The sequence below is a fragment of the Carlito syrichta genome, unplaced genomic scaffold (genome assembly GCF_000164805.1).
Source record: "Carlito syrichta isolate Samal-C Ts95f unplaced genomic scaffold, Tarsius_syrichta-2.0.1 Scaffold312719, whole genome shotgun sequence".
Classification (NCBI taxonomy): Eukaryota; Metazoa; Chordata; class Mammalia; order Primates; family Tarsiidae; genus Carlito; species Carlito syrichta.
This window is the reverse complement of record NW_007256815.1, coordinates 591,238-610,716: the sequence shown is the minus strand read 5'-3', so window position 1 is coordinate 610,716 and position 19,479 is coordinate 591,238. Positions and strand designations below refer to the sequence as shown.

The window sequence follows — 19,479 nt, the reverse complement described above, 5'->3', positions numbered from 1 at the left end:
GCAAGACTTCGTCTCTACAATAAATCAAAATATTAGCCGGGTGTGGTGGTGCATGTCTATAGCTCCAGCTACTTTTAAAGGCTGAGGTGGAAGGATTGCCTGAGCCCAGGAGGGCGAGGCTGCAATGGCCATGAGCATGCTACTGCACGCCAGCCTGGGTGACAGAGTGAGACTCTGACTCAAAAAAAAAGAGAACCAACGAAGGAATTTCCCCGGTATTTGAACCCGGGTCTACCTAACACAAGCCCATTCTTCTACTTAATGCTTTAAACTACCAACCTTTTAAATTAGGTAAAATAATGTTAACTGGGGGAAAAAAGTATTTGTCCCCTGGAGAGAGGTGGGTATACTTTTGCTTTTGTTCATGCCCTCTCCTCCTCCCACATGGGAGTCACAGTGAGGCCAGACCTCTGGTGATGTGGCTTGGACCTCAAGGTGGTAGACAGGAGAAGTTGTGGTTTCAGGAGGAGACTGAGCTGTCTTGTTTGTTTCTTGCAGCTGCTCAGATGGAAGTTAAGAAGCCCTTCATTCTCTCTTCTATGAGGCTTCCTCTTCTGGACACCAACAACAAGGTAAACTAGACAGGTCATCTTGAGTTTTCACCACGAGCAGCTGCAGGGATTGTGACCAGACTGGGCCATGAGGCTGCCCACTGACCAGGCAACCGCCACCCTCAGCCAGATTGGGCTTCAAGAGAAAGTGTGGGGATGTGTGCATGCTTAGTACATGTGGCTGGTGCTTTCTCACATCTTACCTTTGGTGTAGTTAGCCAGGTATGATGTTAGGAAACAGTCCCTAAGACCACCCTTACCGTTGAAACCAAGCACAGGTCCAGGGATCTCCAGCACTACCCTTAGGCTCAGTGATTCACTAGAAGGACTACCGAACTCAGAACACTATATACTCATGGTTATGGGTTATTACAGCCAAGGGCACAGATTAAAATCAGCCAAGGTCAAGGTGCATGTTACAGAGTCCAGGAGGGTTCACCCACAGAGATTCTAGTTGTCTGCCCCAGTGGGGTCATGGACAGTGTTAACGTCCGTCCCCTCTGCCCCCTCCAATGATGTTTGTCAATGAGAAGGCCTCCTCAGGGCAGTGATGCTTGACCTGAGATATGAAGGACAGAGGTGTTATCACTATGCAGGAGAGGTTCCCAAGGGGAAGGCGGCATATGAAAAGATCTGGAGCTAGAAGCAGGGGCCAGTATTTGTGGGACAGAGTGCAGTGGGGGTGGGAAGGAAGGGCTGGCTCTTTTTGGTATGTAGGACTGGCTGTGACTTTGAATCACCAGGCATAGTTACTGGACGAGGCAGGACATGTAGGCTGAGAACTCCCAGAAGCGTTTGGATAACAATTTCAGGTTTAGGGATCAAATCCATAGTGTACCCCAGGAAATGTTTGGATGTCGCACAAGAGAAGCTGGTCTTGGAGGACAGCAGTCCCATTGCCCAAGACCAGGGCCAGCACTGGGCAGAGGGATGGGTGTGTTTGGAGCCTGGGGCGGGGGGTAGCCAGTGTCCTGGAGGCTGGAGGGCAGGGTGGTTTCCGGTGGGGCCATCAGCAGAGCACCTCTTATGGAGTTGCAGTGAAACTTGATGGAAGTGGATGAAGGAAGGAAACTAGTGAGATGAGGAGACTTCTGAGGCCCCAGACAGCAGGAGAGGGAGGTGAGGGGAATGGGAGGAAAGAAGCCTTCCTATACAGACCTGAGCATATCTACAAATTGGTGAGAAGGCTGCTGTCAGCGTGCTGAGGGAGCCTCCATGCAGCCAAGGGACCGAGAGAAAGGCAGATGCAGGCCTGGATGTGGGTGCAGAAATAGGTATTAGTGCAGATATAAGTGCAAATGCAGCACAAGTGTGGGTGGGGAAAGGAGTGAGGTTCCTGTCTGCTGGCTGGCCTGGCATAGTGGTGTCTGTCTGCAGCCCCTTCCTGATCTCCCACTGGTTCTGGGCAGGTGAAGCGGGCTGTGGTGCAGGTGATCAGCGCCATGGCCCACCATGGCTACCTGGAGCAGCCTGGAGGCGAGGCGATGATCGAATACATCGTGCAACAGTGTGCGCTGCCCCCAGAGCAGGAGGTAAGGAGTCACTACCTCTCCCACCTCCTGGGTCAATATTGTCCTTGTTCCTGACCTCTGTCAGGCCCTGGTCATCAGGAGCTGCCAGCTCCAGGAGAGGATAGATGTGTGGGCCTGAGTCTACATGCTGAGGCTCCCTTAAGTCGGGGTCTCTATACTGCATTAGTCTACTTGGCAGCTCCTAGAACTCAGAACACAGAGCCAGAAAATAGAGACTTTGTTCTTGAGGGCATTTCTATTTAAGAAGTTTCTAGGCTGAGGTGAGTGGATTGCCTGAGCCCAGGGGTTCGAGGCCTGCCTGGGCAACTTGGCAAGACCTCATCTCTACAATAAATCAAAAAATTAGCCTGGTATGGTAGCGTACACCTGTAGTTCCAGCTACTTGGAAGACTGAGGTGGAAGGATCACCAGAGCCCAGCAGGTCAAGGCTGCAGTGGCCAGAAGCGGCCACTGCACTCCAGTCTGGGCGACAGAGTGAGACTCCAACATACACACACACACACAAAAGTTTCTAAACAAATGCCAGTTATTTCTTGAAAGAGAGCAAAATAGAATGTGGTAAAAATAAACCTCAGATAGACTGGGCAATCTGATGTCACCCTGCACTGCTGCCAGTATGCTGCTGAGTGTTCAGACTGCAGAATAGGCATGTGGCTATTCAGACTGTACCTATTCTGCAGTCTCAACACTTGGGTCCTTCCAGCTCTGGGTCTGGGTCTGGTTCTTCAACTCAATGAAGCCAGTCTGTCTACCAACTTCAGCTAAGAACAGAGATTAATGTCCTCCTGGTACTCTTGTGACTGTCACTATGAAACCCACCATGCTGTAAGTGTGGTATGTGCAGTAGTTATCTGAAAACATTAGCATTCAGTGAGAGTGTAGTGATATGCTGTGACTCTGCCCTCTCAGAGGAGTGCAGCTGTCATTGGGAAAGCCACATGCCTATTCTGCAGTCTGAACAGGTGGGACTGCTTCTGATCACAGCATCTTCCCAGCACCTCTGTGGGTCATGAGGCATGAACTGGCAAACCAAGGTCTCTGTTTCAGTCTGTTAGTTCCCAACAGTTTGGATCTGAAGATCTCTTTCAATATTAGAAAACTTTGACAGACTGTTATGGTAGGAACTGTACTTTAATTCCCTTTGATAAAGAATAGTCTTTGAATTTTTTTTTTTTTTTTTTTGAGTTGGAGTCTCTCTTGCTAGGCTGGAGTGCAGTAGCATGACCATGGCTCACTGTAACCTCAACCTCCTGGGCTCAGGTGATACTTCTGCCTCAGCTTCCTGAGTAGCTAGAACTACAGGTGTATGCTACCACTCCTGGCTAATTGTGTGTGTTTGTGTGTGTGTGGAGACATGGTCTCGCTATGTTGCCCAGGCTAGTCTCAAACTCCTGGACTCAAGCTGTCCTCCTGCCTCAGCCTTCCAAAGTGCTGGAATTACAGGCATCAGCCACCGTCCCCGGCCACTGAACAGGATGAAATTTAACAGACTCAAATATGTTTAAACTGCAGCACTTTTGCTTGGTCAGCATATGTGGGGTTCAGTATATCAATCTTTCTACTCTATTTGTTTCAAAATTTCCATGATAAAAATGTTCAACAAAAGAAAACAAAACTGAATATATTACTCTTAGGCAAGTGGGCCTTGTAGTATTGGCCAGATTTGCAGCAAAGGGAGGTGAGCAGCTGTGGCAGACCCTGTGGTGCCCTTGGGTTTCTTGGGTCTTATTTCCTCTTGTAGCCAAGGGGGTGGCTGAGTGACTCTAGAGACTAAGTACAGGGTCACTGGGGAAGAAAGAAGGGACTAATATTTAGATTTCCTTTTACGGTTTTAGAGAGATGTGAGTTAAAGATTAGAATTATTTTTTATTATTATATTTTGCTTTCTCATCTGTACTCCCCCACAACTTTCTTTAAAATTCAGATTTATTGTTGTATAATTTGTGTACAGTAAAATGCACCCATCCAGGCTAGGCAGCATCAAACTCCTGGACTCAAGTAATCCTTCTGCCTCAGCCTCCCAAGTAGCTGGGACTACAGGCATGCACCACTACTCCTGGCTCATTTTAAAAATTTTTTGTAAAGGCAAGGTCTCACTATGTTACCCAGGCTGATCTCGAACTCCTGGGCTCGAGTAATTCTCTTGCCTTGGCCTCCCAAAGTGCTGGGATCACAGGCGTGAGCTACCATGCCCAGCTTAAGTATTTTCTTACAGGTCCATTGCTTGCTTGTCTTTTTGCTTTCTTAGCAGTGTCTTTTAAACAGCAGACATCTAAGTTTTTTTAAGTTTTCACTATGTGTCCTACCTAGTAAATTCTTGCTAAGCCCACGATCACAAGGATTTTCTCCTTTAAATTTTTTTATTTTTTTGAATCAGAGTCTTATTCTGTCACCCAGGCTGCAGTGCAGTGGCACACTCATGACCACCACAGCCTCAACCTGCTGGACTCAGGCAATCCTTCTGCCTCAGTCTTACAAGTAGCTAGAACTACAGGCATGCACCACCATGCCCGGCTAATTTTTTATAGAGATGAGGTCTCGCCAAGTTGCCCAGGCTGGTCTTAAATCAGCGGGCTCAGGCAATCTTCTCACCTCGGCCTCCCAAAGTGCTGGGATTATAGGTGTGAGCCACCACGACTGGCCGGATTTTCTCCTTTTATTCTAAAACTTTTAAGTCATAGGTTTCATATATAGGTTTATGGTTCATTTTGTGTTAATTTTTTTGTTAAATGTGAGGTATGGGTTGTGGCTCTTTTTTTTGGTATGTGAATGTCCAGTTGTCCTAGCACCACATGTTGAGAAGACAGTACAATAGAGAAGACTCTTCTTCCTGTAATTTTTTTTATCTTTGTCAAAATTCAACCAACTTTATGAGTTTTCTGTTTTGTTCCACTAATCTGTGGCTGTTCTTTCATCAGTACCACACAGTGTTGTCTGGTTTTACAGCAAGTTTGGAGTCTACCTTTGGTCTTCTTTTCCAGTCATGTTTTGACTATTTTAATTCCTTTGTTTTTCCATGTAAATTTTAGAATCATCGTTTTTATTTCAACAAAAGTAATCCTATTGAAATTTTTATTGGGATTGTGTTCAACCTGTAGACCATTTGGGGAGAATTGATATTTTATAATATTGAGTTTTCCAATCAGTGAAACAGTACATCATTATATTTATTTAGATCTTCTGTGAATTATTTCATCAGTATTTTGTAATTTTGAGCATATGGATTCTATATATTCTAGGTTTTTTTATTTTATGCATGTATGTATATATGTATGTATGTATTTATTTATTTTGAGTTGGAGTCTCACTCTGTGCCCAGGCTGGAGTGCAGTGGCATGCTCATGGCCACCGCAGCCTTGACCTGCTGGGCTCAGGTAATCCTTCCACCTCAGCCTTCCAAACAGCTGGAACTACATGCATGTGTTACCATGCCCAGCTAATTTTTTGATTTATTGTAGAAATGAGGTCTCGCCAAGTTACCTGCTGGTCTCAAACCCTTGGGCTCAGGCAATCCTCTCACCTCAGCCTCCCAAAGTGCTGGGATTATAGTTGTGAACCACCATACCCAGCCCTAGTATTTTTTTTAGATTTATAACTATGTTGTTTTTAGTGCCATTGTAATTGTATAGTTTTGTTCATTTCAGTTTCTGTTTATTGCTAGTGTATAGAAATACAATTGATTTTTACATATTGACTTTGTATCCTATGGCCTTGCTTTTTTATAGATTCTTTGGGATTTTCTACATAGAACATCATGTCTTATTCAAATAGACAGTTTTGTAAATTTGCATGTGTCTTTTTTACTTGCCTTCTTGCATTGGTTAGAAGCTCTGGGTGCAATGCTGAATAGAAGTGGTAAGAACAGCCATCCTTGGTTTGTTCCTGTAATAAGGGGAACATTGTCTTTTACTACTAAGAATATTGTTAGTACAGGCATCCTTTGGAGATATTGCTTGCTCAATTCTAGATCACTGCAATAAAGCCAATACTGAAATAAAGTGAGGTGTGAATTTTTTGATTTCTGCTGGGAAATCATATAAAATTTGTTTACATTATACTGTAGTCTGCAATAGCATTATATCTAAAAATGTACGTATCTTAATTTCAAAATATTGCCAAAAATGGTAAGGATCATCTGAGACTTCAGCAAGTCATTATCTTTTTACTGGTAGAGGATCTTACCTCGATGTTGATGGCTGCTGATTGATCAAGGTGGTGGTTGCTGAAGGTTGGGGTGGCTACGGCAGTTTCTTAAAATAAGACAACAATGAAGTTTGCCACATAGATTGACTCTTTGTTTCACGACAGATTTCTATGTATCATGTACTATTTGATAGCATTTTACCCACAGTAGAACTTCTTTCAAAATTGAAGTCAATCTTCTCAAACCCTAAGACTGCTTTATCACCTAAGTTTATGCACTATTCTAAATCCTTTGTTGTTGTTTCAATAATATTCACAGCAGCTTCACCAGGAGTAGATTTTATCTCAAGAAATCATTTTCTTCACACAACCAAATAAGCAATTCCTCATCTATTCCAAGTTTTATCATGAGATTACAGCAATTCAGTAATCTTCAGGCTCCACTTCTAATTTCATTTTTCTTAGTATTTCCACCATATCTGCAATTACTTCCTCCAATGAAATCTTGAACCCAGCCGGGCTCGGTGGCTCAGCCTGTAATCCTGCGCCTTTGGGAGACTGAGGTGACTGAATTGCCTGAGCCCGCAGGCTTGAAACCCGCCTGGGCAGGCGAGACCTCATCTCTACAATAAATCAAAAATATTAACTGGGCGTAATAGCATGCGCCTGTAGTTCCAGCTATGTGGAAGGCTGAGGCGGAAGGATCACTGGAGCCCAGCAGGTCGAGGCTGCGGTGGCTGGGAGCGGCCACTGCACTCCAGTCTAGGCGACAGTGAGACTCCAACTCAAAAAAAAAAAAAAAGAAGAAGAAGAAATCTTGAACCCCTCAGAGTCATCCATGAGGGTTGGAATCAACTTCTGTCAAATGTCTGTTAATGTTGATATTTTGACCTCTTCCCATAAATCACAAATGTTTTTAATAGCACCTAGAGTGGTGAATCCTTTCCAGAAGGTCTTCAATTTACTCTGCCCAGATCCATCAGAGAAATTACTGTCTCTAGCAGCTATAGCCTTATAAAATGAATTTAAAAAAAAATAAGACTTGAGATTACTCCTTAATCCACGGGCTGCAGAATAGATGACAGGCTAACAGGCATGAAAGCAACATTCATCTCCTTGTACATCTTCACCAGCTCTTGGGTGACCAGATGCATTGCTAATGAGTAATATCTTGAAAGGAATTGAGCTGTAGGTAGGTCTCCACAGTGGGCTTAAAATATTAAGTAAGGTCGGGCTCGGTGGCTCAGCCTGTAATACCACGCCTTGGGAGGCTGAGGTGAGTGGATTGCCTGAGCCCATGGGTTCGAGACCCGCCCGGGCAACTTGGTGAGACCTCATCTCTACAATAAATAAAAAATTAGCCAGGCATGGTAGCATGCGCCTGTAGTTCCAGCTACTTGGAAGGCTGAGGCGGCAGGATCGCCGGAGCCCAGCAGGTCGAGGCTGCGGTGGCTGGGAGCGGCCACTGCATTCCAGTCTGGGCAACAGAGTGAGATTCCAACTCAAAAAAAAAAAAAAAAATTCAGTAAGCTATTCTTGTAACAGATGTGCTGTCACCCAAGGTTTGTTGTTCCATTTATGGAATATAGACAGAGTAGATTTTGCATAATTCATAACGGCCATAGGATTTTATGATTGGTAAATGAACATCAGCTTCAACTGAAAGTTATCAGTTGCATTAGCCCCTAACAAGAGAGTCAACCTGTCCTTTGAAGCTGAGCATTGACTTCTCCTTTTTAGCTATGGAAGTCCTATTACTGGGTGATATGGCTCATGTCTGTAATCCCAGTGCTTTGGGAGGCCAAGATGGGAGGGGGGCTTGAGGCCAGGAGTTTGAGACCAACCTGGGCAACATAGCAAGATCCCATCTCCACAAAGAATTTAAGAATTAGAGCCGGCTCGGTAGCTCAGCCTGTAATCCCAGCACTTTGGGAGGCTTAGGTGAGTGGATTGCCTGAGCCTGCGGGTTCGAGACCCGCCTGGGCAACTTGGTGAGACCTCATCTCTACAATAAATCAAAAAAATTAACCGGGCGTGGTAGCATGCGCCTGTAGTTCCAGCTACTTGGAAGGTTGAGGTGGAAGGATCGCCAGAGCCCAGCAGGTCGAGGCTGCAGTGGCCGGGAGCGGCCACTGCACTCCAGTCTGGGTGACAGAGTGAGACTCCAACTCAAAAAAAAAAAGAATTAGCCAGGCATGGTGAAGCATGCCTGTAGTTCTAGCTACTTGGGAGGCTGAAGCAGAGGATTGCTTGATTCCAGTGAGCTATGATCACACCACTGCACTCCAACCTGGGTATCAGAGCAAGAACCTGTCTCTAAAATGATAATAAAGGGAGGGAGGGAGAGGGTGAGGGATGCGTAATAACACGAAAGATACCTGGACCTATACCGGGGGAGTGAAGGTCAGTTGAAGGCCCAAACTTAACCTGCATGCAACTTGTGTAATTAATCTTTACTTGTACTCCACATGTCTAAAATAAAATAAAATTTAATAAAAAAAAATAATAATATAAAAGTCTTAGATGGCATTTTCCAATAGAAGGTTGTTTTGATTTTTTTTACATTGAAAATTTGCTATTTATTATAGCCACCTTCAATGATCTTAGCTAGATCTTCTGGATAACTTGCTGCGGTTTTGCCTTGCACTTTTATTATGGAGATGACTTCTTCCCTTAAACCCCTTGCACCAACCTCTGCTAGCTTCTAATTTTTCTTCTGAAACTTTCTCTTCTCTCTCAGTCTTCATAGAATTGAAGAGAGTTAGGACCTTGCTCTGGTTACATTTTGGCTTAAGGGAATATTGTGACTGATTTGATCTCCTATCTAGACTACTAACACTTTCTCATATCAGCAGTAAGGTTGTTTTGCTTTCTTTTCATTCATGTGTTCACTGGAGTAGCACTTTTGGTTTCCTTCAAGAACTTTTCTTTTGCATTCACAATTTGGCTGTTTGGTGCAAGGGGCCTGTATTTCAGCCCATCTTGGCTTTTGACATGCCTTCCTCTCTAAGTTTAATCATTTCTTGCTTTTGATTTAAGGTGAGATGTGTGATTCCTTTCACTTGAAGACTTAAGAGTCCCTTGTAGGGTGGGCTTGGTGGCTGAGCCTGTAATCCCAGCACTTTGGGAGGCTGAGGCGAATGGATTGCCTGAGCCCGCGGGTTCAAGACCAGCCCAGGCAACTTGGCAAGACCTTGTCTCTACAATAAATAATTTTGGTAGCACATATGAGCATGGTAGCATGCGCCTGTAGTTGGCTACTTAGAAAGCTGAGGTAGAAGGATTGCTGAGCCCAGCAGGTTGACGCTGGGGTGGCCGTGAGTGTGCCACTGCACTCCAACCAGGCAACAGAGTGAGACTCCAACTCAAAAAAGAAAGAGTCCATTGTACGGTTATTAATTGACCTAATTTCAATATTGTTGTGTCTTAGGGAATAGGAAAGTTCCAAAAGAGAGGGAGCAGGGAAGGGCTGGTCATTGGGTCAGGTCACACACAACATATATGGATTAGGCTTGCTGTCTTATATGGATATGGTTCGTGGTACCCCAAAACAATTATAATAGTAACACCAAAGATCATTGATCACAGATCACTATAATAGATATAATAATAATGAAAAGTTTTGAAATATTGCAAGAATTACCATAATATGACACAGAGACACAAAGTGACAATATGTTGTTAAAAATGGCACCTATAGACTTGCTAGACACAAGGTTGCCACAAACCTTCAATTTGTAAAAAATGCAATATCCGTGAGGTGCAATAAAGGGAAGTGCAATGAAACCTAATCTTGTAATAGGTTTTGTTTCTTTTTTTATTAATTCATAATGAATGTACATATTTTCAAGGTATATGTGATAATTTAATGCATTCATATAATATGTAAAGATCAAATCAGAGTAAATGGGATATCTATAACTTTGAATATTAGTCTTTTATTTATGTTAGAGTCATTCTGTCATTCTAATTATTCTTTTCTAGCTATTTTGAAATGCACAATACATTATTGTAAATTATAGTCACCCTGCTGATTATAGAACACTAGGTATTTTTCCTTCTATCTGACTATATATTTGTACCTATTAATCAACATCTCTTCATTCCCCTCACCCCCTTATCCTTTCTGGTCTCTGGCAACTGCCAATCTACTCTCTATCTTCATGAAATACACTTGTTTTGCTCCTACATGCAATAGTTTTTAACATTCCCCTTATCAAGTTGAAGAAATTACTTTCTGTTCCTAATTTTCTATCATGGATTGATGTTAAATTTTTAAAAATGCTTTTTGTGCATCTATTTATAAAATTGTGTATTTTTTCTTCTTTTGACTGTTGATATGATAGACTATATTGAGTTTTGGGGGTTTTTGTTTTGTTTTGTTTTGTCTTTTGCTTTTTTTTTTTTTAAGAGCCTTATCTCAAACTCCTGGCCTCAAGTAATCCTCTTACCTTGGCCTCCCAAAGTGCTGGGATTGCAAGCATGAGCCACTGTATCCAAACTGATTGCTTTTTTTAATAAAACATTTTTTATTATGGTAAAATAACATAAACTTTACTGTTTCAACCATTTTTAAGTATATAATTCAGTGGCATTAAAGTGCATTCACATTGTTGTGCTGTATGTCTCCAGAAGTTTTCTATCTTCTCAAAAAGAAATTCTGCCCCCATTAAACGCTAACTCCCCATTCCTTCCTCCCCCAGCCCCTGGCAACCACCATTTTACTTTCTGTCCCTATGAATTTCACTACTCAAAGTACTTCATATAATTGGAATAATTATTTGTCTTTTTGTGTTTGGCTTATTTCTCTCAGCATAATATCCTCAAGGTTTATTATCCATGTTGCCGCATGTATTAGAATTTTCTTCCTTCTTAAGGATGAATATTCCATTGTATATATATGCCACGTTTTGTTTATTCATTCATTTCTCCATGGACATTTGGGTTACTTCCACTTTTTGACTATTGTGAATAATGCTGCTGTGAACATGGGTTTCAATTATTTTGGATATATATGATTGCTTTTCAAATAGTGAATGAATCTGACAGTGCCAAAATAAACCCCATTTGGTCGTGGCTTGTTATTCTTGTAATACATTGCTGGATGTGATTTGCTGATATTTGGTAGAGTATTTGCATCTCTTCAGTGGGCATATTGGTCTGTATTTTTCTTGTGATGTCTTTCACTGGTAATGCTAGAGCCTTATTAAATTAGTTGGGATGCGTTCCCTCCTCTTCTAATTTCTGGAAGAGTTTGTGAAGGGCTGGTATCACTTCTTCCATAAATATTCCACTGTGGTAGAATCCACAGTGGAGCCATGTGGGCCTGGAGGTTTCTTTGTTGGAAAGCTTATAACCTGTAACCATGAATTTTCCTTTTCTAATAGAGATGGGACTATGTAGGTTATCTTTTGTTCTTGAATAAGCTTTGATACTGTGTCTCTGGGTCAAGGGTCCCAAGACTACCCACATATTTGATGATAGCTCATAGGCAATTGTACTCATGGCTGTAATCCATATGCAGACTTCCTGTGCTATCCCAAAAGGGGTTGCAGAAAATATATTCCCTCCTGCAGCTGTGAAGTGCTATAACACAAGTGCAGTGTTTCTGCCTATGGAAGTCCATTTGGAATTCAGAGTTCACAAATTTACTAGGGCCTGGTCATATAGGCACTTTCTGCCAACCACTGCCACCAAAATTCAGAGTCCCAAAGAAACACAGGTGTTCAGTGCCTGAGGTAACCAGAACAATCTTATCACTTAGGGAATGTTTAAAATTTCAAAAGTTGCCAGTGTAGTGGCTTATGTCTGTAATCCCAGCACTTTTGGGGAGGTCAAGGCAGGAGGATCACTTGAGCCCAGGAATTTGAGACCAGCATAGTGAAACCTTGTCTCTACAAAAAATTAACTAGGCATGGTGGCGCATACCTATAGACCCAGCTACTTGGGAGGCTGAGACAGGAGAATCACCTGAGCCCAGGAGGTCAAGGCTATGGTGAACTGTGATCATGCCATTGCACTCTAGCCTGGGTGATGAAGTAAGACCCTGACTCAAATAAATAAATGAATAAATAAAGATTCAAAAGTTAAGCTCTTTCATGTAAAATGGTTTATCTGCTATGGAAAACAATATGGAAGTTTCTTTAAAAAGTTAAAAATAGAATTACCATGTGGTCAGCAATTTCACTTCTGGGAATATACCCAAAAGAATTGAAAGCAGGGTCTCAGTGATATTTATACACCTATGTTCAAAACAACATTATTCACGATAGCCAAAAGGTGAAAGCAACCCAAATGTCCATGGAGGAATGAATTAGATAAGCAAAATGTGACATGTATATGTACAATGGAATACCTATATTCAGCCTTAAAAAAGGAAGAGGATGCTACAAATGGATAAACCTTGAGGACATGTTGAGTGAAATAAGCCAGACACAAAAGGATAAGTACTGTATGTTTCCCCTTGTATAAAGTACTTCAAGTAGTGAAATTCACAGAGACAAAACATAGAACGATGAGTACCAGGAGCAGGGTAGGGAGGAATGGGAGTTAGTGTTTAATGGAGACAGAGTTTCTGTTTGGGAAGATGGAAATTTCTGGAGATGGATGGTGTGAGAGCTGCATAACATTAATGTACTTAATGCCACTGAATTGCACACTTAAAAATGGTTTTGATGATAAATTTTATGTTATGTGTATTTTTCTACAATTTGATTTTAAAAAGCCAAGTTCTCAGAAGGCAGGCAAGGGCATCCTTGCAAGCAGGTGCTTTTAAAGACCAAGCATGCTATAGCTTACTCCTTTCTACACATCATCTTAAGGATTCTGTCCTTTCTTTTATATGCCAGTACCACCTTGTCTTGATCACTGTAGCTTTATAGCAAATTTGAAATTGGGAAGTATGAGTACTCCAACTTTGTTCTTTTTCAAGGTTGTTTTGGCTCTTCTGGGTCCCCTGAATTTCCATATGAATTTATTTTAGGATCAACTTGTCATTTTCAGCAGTCAGCTGAAATTTTGATAGGGATTTCATTGAATCTGTATATCTATTTGGGGAGTATTTCCAACAATGTTAAGTCTTAGTATCTATGAACATGGGGTATATTTCTATTTATTTTGGGTCTTTAATTCCTTTTAACATTATTTTGTAGTTTCAGATTATAAGTTTTGCACTTCCCTGGTTAAATTTATTCATGAGTATTTTATGCCTTTTGATGATACCATAAATAAAAATATTTTTCTAATTTAATTTTCAGTTCATTCTACTGTATAGAAATACAGTTGTTCTTTCATATTGATTTTGTTTACTGTAACTTTGCAGAACTTGCTTATTAGTCATTTTTTTTAGTGAATTCCTTAGGATATTCTAAAGGGATCATGTTATCTACAAATAGAGATAGTTTTTCGTTGTTGTTTTTGTCATTTTTAGAGACAGAGTCTCATTCACTCTGTCACCCAGGCTGGAAAACAGTGGTGTCATCATAGCTCACTATAGCCTCACACTCCAGGTCTCAAATGATCCTGCCACCTCAGCTTTCCAAGTAGCTAGAATTACAGGTGTGTGCCACCATGCCCAGCTAACTTTTTTTGTTTTTTATAGCAAGGGGATCTCCCTATATTGCCCAAGCTGTCTCAAATTCCTGGCCTCAAGCGATCCTCCCCCTTCAGGCTCCCAAAGTGCTGGGATTACAGAAGAGTCATTGTGCCCCACTGAGATAGTTTTACTTTTACTTCTTTTCCGATCCAGGTGTCTTTTATTTGATTTTCTTGCCTAATTGTTCTGGCTAGAACCTCCAGTACAATGTTGAGAGCAGACATTCTTGTTAATTTTCCTTTTCTTTGTATGAAAGCATTCAGTCTTTTACCATTAAGTTTGATGTTCACTGTGGGCCCTTTATCAGGTTGAGGATATTCCCTTCTTTTTAAAAATAAAACCTTATGTTTTACATGTTTTTGTTTTGTTTTGAGTCTGGGTCTCACTCTGTTGCCCAGGCTGGAGTACAGTGGTTCAATCACTACTCACTGTAGCCTTGACCTCCCAGCCTCACGCATCCCTTCATCTTAGCTTCCCAAGTAGCTGGGACTACAGGTGTGCCACCACACTCAGTTAATTTCTTTATTTTTTGTAGAGATGAGGTCTTGCTGTGTTGCCTAGGCTGGTCTTGAACTCCTGACCTCAAGTGATCCTCCTACCTTGGCCTCACAAAGTGCTGGAATTACAGGTGTGAGCCACCGCACCAGGCCAGGATATTTTTTCTATTCCTACGTTGTAGAATGTTTTGTCATGAAGATAAATTTTGTCATATGCTTTCTTCTTTTTTTTGAGTTGGAGTCTCACTCTGTCACCCAGGCTGGAGTGCAGTGGCACACTCACGGCCACCACAGCCTCGACCTGCTGGGCTCAGGTGATCCTTGTGCCTCAGCCTTCCAAGTAGCTGGAACTACAAGCATGCACCACCATTCCTGGCTAATTGTTAATTTATTGTAGAGATGAGATCTTGCCAAGTTGCCCAGGCTGGTCTTGAACCTGTGAGCTCAGGCAGTCCTCTCACCTTGGCCTCCCAAAGTGCTGGGATTATAGGTATGAACCACCACACCCAACCTTCATATACTTTTTTCTATGTCTGTTAAGATGAGCATATGATTTTGTTGATATGGCATATGTTATTAGATGATTTTCAGATGTTAAACCAACCTTGCATTCCAGGGATAAATCCTACAAGGTCATGGTATATAATCATCTTTATATATTGTTGGATTCAGTTTGCTAGTATCTTGTTGACAATTTTCATTTCTATATTTGTGAGAGATGTTAGTCTGTAGTTTTCTCATTATGTCTTTGTCTAGTATTCTTTTTGGCAATGAGGTTTCACTCCATTACCCAGGCTAGAGTGCATTGGTTCAGTTATAGCTCACTGAGCCTCAAACTTCTGGGCTCAAGCAATCCTTCTGCCTCAGTCTCTTGAGTAGTGGGGACTACAGGTATGCACCACTATGCCTGGCTAATTTTTTTTTTTCATTTTACTAGATATGATGGGTTCTCTGTGTTGTCCAGGCTGGTCTTAAATACCTGACTTTAAGTGATCCTCCCACTCAGCCTCCTGAGTAGTTGGGATTATAGACGTGAACTACTGTACCCATCTTGTCTGACATTCTTTATATATTTTGTATACACACACATACACACATGTGCATGAATGCACATTTTTTTCTAACTCCTTTGAGAGAAAATTTGAGATATTATGTCTCTTTATTCCTAAATACTAAATACTTTGGTGTTTGTCTCCTAAGAATAAGGGCATTGTTCTGCATAACCATAGTACACTTGTCAAAATCTGAAAATTTAACATTGAAGCCATAGTATTACCTAATTAATACTCTGTGCTTGCATTTTATCAATTGTCTCAGTTCTGTTTCTTAGAGCTGCTTTCTGGTGCAGAATCTGACCCAGAGTCATGCATTGTGTGTACTTGTGTCCTGTCTTCATGTTTGTTCACTTGGATTTCTTTTAAGATTTCAGACCAGTTATTTTATTGACTGTCTCTCAGGTAGGGCTGGTATTTCCTTATGATTTGATCCAGTGATATAGTTTTGGTGGGAATCTCATGGAAGCATGTGTACACTCATCAGTATATCCTACCAGGAGGCTCTTGGTATTGGTTTGTTTCAATACTGACTTTACTAGTTCTGACCACATGTTCATGCTTAGTTTTTGCATTGTAAAGTTGCTGTTTCTCCCTTGTAATTAACAAATGGTTTTTTTATGATTTTTTAAAAATCTCCATGTTGATAGATTTTCATGGCTATTTTGGATTTGTAGTTTTATTGTATTGTTACATTGAGTCTGGCCAGATTGGTTTCTGCTTTTAAGAGTTTGTTGGGGCTGAGAGCAGTGGCTCAGCCTGTAATCCCAGCTCTTTGGGAGACCAAGGTGAGAGAATTGCCTGAGCCCAGGGATTTGAGACCAGCCTGAGCAACTTAGTGAGACCTTGTCTCTACAATAAATCACAAAATAAGCTGGGTGTGGTAGTGCGCGCCTGTGGTTCCAGCTACTTGGAAGACTGAGGCGGAAGGATCACCTAAGCCCAGCAGGTCAAGGCTGTGGAGGCCAAGGCTGGGTGAGAATGAGACTCCAACTAAAAAATAAAAATAAAAAAGAGTTTGTTGAGGGATTAGTTTTGGCCTAGTGATCAGGCTGGGTGTGGTGGGACTAAGTAAATGTCACCTATTATCTTACTGATTAAACTTTTAATCAGGGTGGTTATGGTGGCTCACACCTGTAATCACAGCACTTTGGGAGGCTGAGGTAAGAAGATTGCTTGAGCCAAGGGGTTTGAGACCAGCCTAAACAACATAGTAAAGCCTCGTATCTACAAATAATCAAAATTAACTAGGCATTGTTGTGTGTGCCTGTAGTTCCAACTATTTGGGAGGCTGAGGTGGAAGGATTGCCTGAGCCCAGGAGATCAAGGCTGCGGTGAGCTGTGATTGTGCCACTGCACTCCAGCCTAGACAGTAGAGTGAGAACCTGACTCAAAAAACCAAAAACAACAACAATAAAAAAGAACTTTTAATCAGTATCAGTTGGTTTTAGCATCAATTGATGGTTTTCTAACTTCATTAATATTTTTATACTTCTTTCTTGACCTCCTATTGTGAACAAAGAACATTTCCTATTCTTATATTTAAATATCTCATTGTGGGCTCACGGGTTGCTATTTTATGTGATGGTCTCTGTACCATTCCTGCCACTGGTTTTGATGCTCAAACTGTTCCAGGTTTGACTAGTGGTGTCCCCCTTCAAGCTGGTTCCTGTGTCCCTGTGGCATGCACTCATCCTTCTTCATTTTGTGGCATACAAAGGTGTTCCTGACTCACCTTGAACTGCCCTTGCCTCCAGCTCTCTGGACCCTTTTTATGAGCTTTTTTATCTTTCCCCTAGGGTAGTTCCCTCCTTTATTTCTTTACATATTTCTTGCTCTCTATTTTTATTTGTCTCTGATTCTGGTATGTCTGTTATCTGAATGTTAACACTGCTGTCTTTCATGTCTTTTAGCTTTTCCTTCTTTCATTCTTTGTACATTTTTCTTCCTTGAAGTCTTCTTCAGTCTTTTCTTTCAAGTTAGTAACTTCTTCCTCATTTTATCCATTACATTAATTTCCTGAATTGAATTTTTAATTTCAACTGTTAACAGTTTTTCACATAATGTTTCTGGGGTTTTTTTCCTTGTTCTTGGTTCATATTGTTTGTATTTTCTCTTTCATGGTATTTTTTTTTTTTTTTTAGGATAAGCATATGTCCTTGGTTTGTGTATCCTAACATTTGTGTTTCTGATGGATTTTGAATGTGTCCTCAGTGTTCATTATTAGAGAGTTTGCAGTTTTTATTTGGTTTTGCAATGAGAACAGCAGGCATCCAGCCTGCTCTGGCTACTGTGGTTGCGTTGAGTCTTCATAGAAAATAGGTTTTCTCACATGATTGTCATATTCACAAAGATTGTCCCACTTCTCCCATGTCAGCATTGCAAAGTGAGGGACAAAGTTATTTTTTATGGAGTCAGTAGCTTATAGGAAATACTCAAGTTTTTGTTTGTTTTGGAGATAAGAACTAGGCCAGGTAAGCCTGTTCTCTTGGGTGATTTTATTGCAGTATGTGTTAACTGTCTGTGTTAGGCGACGTTTGTGTCATACAGTGAGGGTGCCCTGCTTCACACAGGCTGTGTCCTGACACTCCCAGAGTCATGACTGCCTGACCTTGCTGTGTGGATTGTCCATGCATGCCCTTGCCTTTTGACCCCTGCCCCCAGCCTGAGAAGCCTGGCCCTGACAGTGAGGACCTCGCAACTGACAGTGTGCAGGCCGTCTGCATCCGTACCCTCTATCTGGTCAGCACCACCGTGGACAGGATGAGTAACGTGAGTGTGGGGTGCTCTGACCTCCTCCAGTGCAGCCTAAGCAGGTGACCTCAGCTCAAGGCCCCTGCCCCAGCTCTCCCACCCCACCCTGTGACTAACTACTCACCTCCCAGCCCCTTGTCTTGGATGATAATCGAACTATGTGGTGGGCAGCTTGGCATGTCTAGGCCAGCGACCAGAAGTGCTCAGAGACCACCTTGGTTGCAGCAGGACAAGCAAAGGGTCTGTCCCAACCCTCTGAGCTCTGGCAGTGCCTGAGGCAGTGGCTCCTCAAAGGCTATTGTGTAGAGCCAGGGAGTGCCAGGGTCCCTGCCTGCATGGAACTTTAGTCCCCCTGCCTGCATGAAACCTCAGTCCCAGCAGCCACAGACCAGGCCTTTCACTCCCCAGGTCCTCTGGCCATACCTGCTCGAGTTCCTCATCCCCATGCGCTTCACCCGGGCCCTGACTCCGCTCTGCAGGAGCCTTGTGCATCTGGCGCAGAAGAGGCAGGAGGCCGGGGCTGATGCCTTCCTCATCCAATACGACACCCATGGTGCGTGCCAGCCACTACCTCCCTTCCCCTGCCTTCTGCCCCCAACCCCCAGCTTCCGACCCCAGCCCCAGTTCTGGCTCTCTGCTGGGCTCAGGGAGCTGTGCTGGCCTCTGAGTGACTGTTTCTACTTCTCTTATCTCCAGTGAACCTCCCATCTCCCTACGCCATAACCACAAGACTTCTGGTGAGCATCATACCTTTGCAGCATGCTGGGCTGCATTACCTCCCTTAAGTGGGAGACAGACTAATTAGATGGGTGGTCAGAACTTGGTGCCCTTTAAAGGATGTTTGGAGAGAAATGGGCTCTTCTCTGTGTCCCCGGGTCCTGCCAGTATGGTGGGCTGCTGCCCGGAACCTCTTGTCACAAAGACACAGAAAGAATGCTACCTTCTCAGTGGGGAACTGCCAGTCAGGTGCTCGTGGCAGGGTTTTTTTCTATCCATATGATCAGAGCTTTGAGAAGAGCCAGGCAGGAAACTTGTGGCCCCATGTTGAGCACTGTGGCCCTGGAGTGGGTCTGTGTCCACATCTGCACCTGGAGGTGCAGGTTGTGGGCTTCAGCCAGAGCTCCCCGCTCAGACTGCTGCTCCTACTTCTGCCTCCTTCAGGTTGTGTCTTCTAACCCCTACCTGGGGGACGGACGTGGGGCAGCCTCGCTGCGTCTCCTGAACGTTTTGCACTGTAACATTCACCCTTTGCTGGGTCAGCGGTGGGAGACAACCATCCCCCTGCTGCTGGGGTACCTGGATGGTGAGGCCCAGTGGATTAAGGTGGGGCACAAAGCCCAATGAAGAGGGCAGTGC

General features: G+C 42.8%; 1 protein-coding gene across 1 annotated transcript in view; it reads left to right on the top strand.

Annotated features, from left to right (window-relative positions):
* The window catches only part of MROH1 (maestro heat like repeat family member 1), a 90,052-nt gene that overhangs the window by 42,293 nt on the left and 28,280 nt on the right, over positions 1 to 19,479 (top strand). Inside the window, exons 12-17 of the mRNA XM_008069989.1 lie at positions 499 to 572; positions 1,961 to 2,083; positions 18,034 to 18,141; positions 18,532 to 18,676; positions 18,820 to 18,860; positions 19,285 to 19,426. Coding sequence (XP_008068180.1) covers positions 499 to 572; positions 1,961 to 2,083; positions 18,034 to 18,141; positions 18,532 to 18,676; positions 18,820 to 18,860; positions 19,285 to 19,426 — 633 coding nt within the window. The remainder of the gene's footprint in view (positions 1 to 498; positions 573 to 1,960; positions 2,084 to 18,033; positions 18,142 to 18,531; positions 18,677 to 18,819; positions 18,861 to 19,284; positions 19,427 to 19,479) is intronic.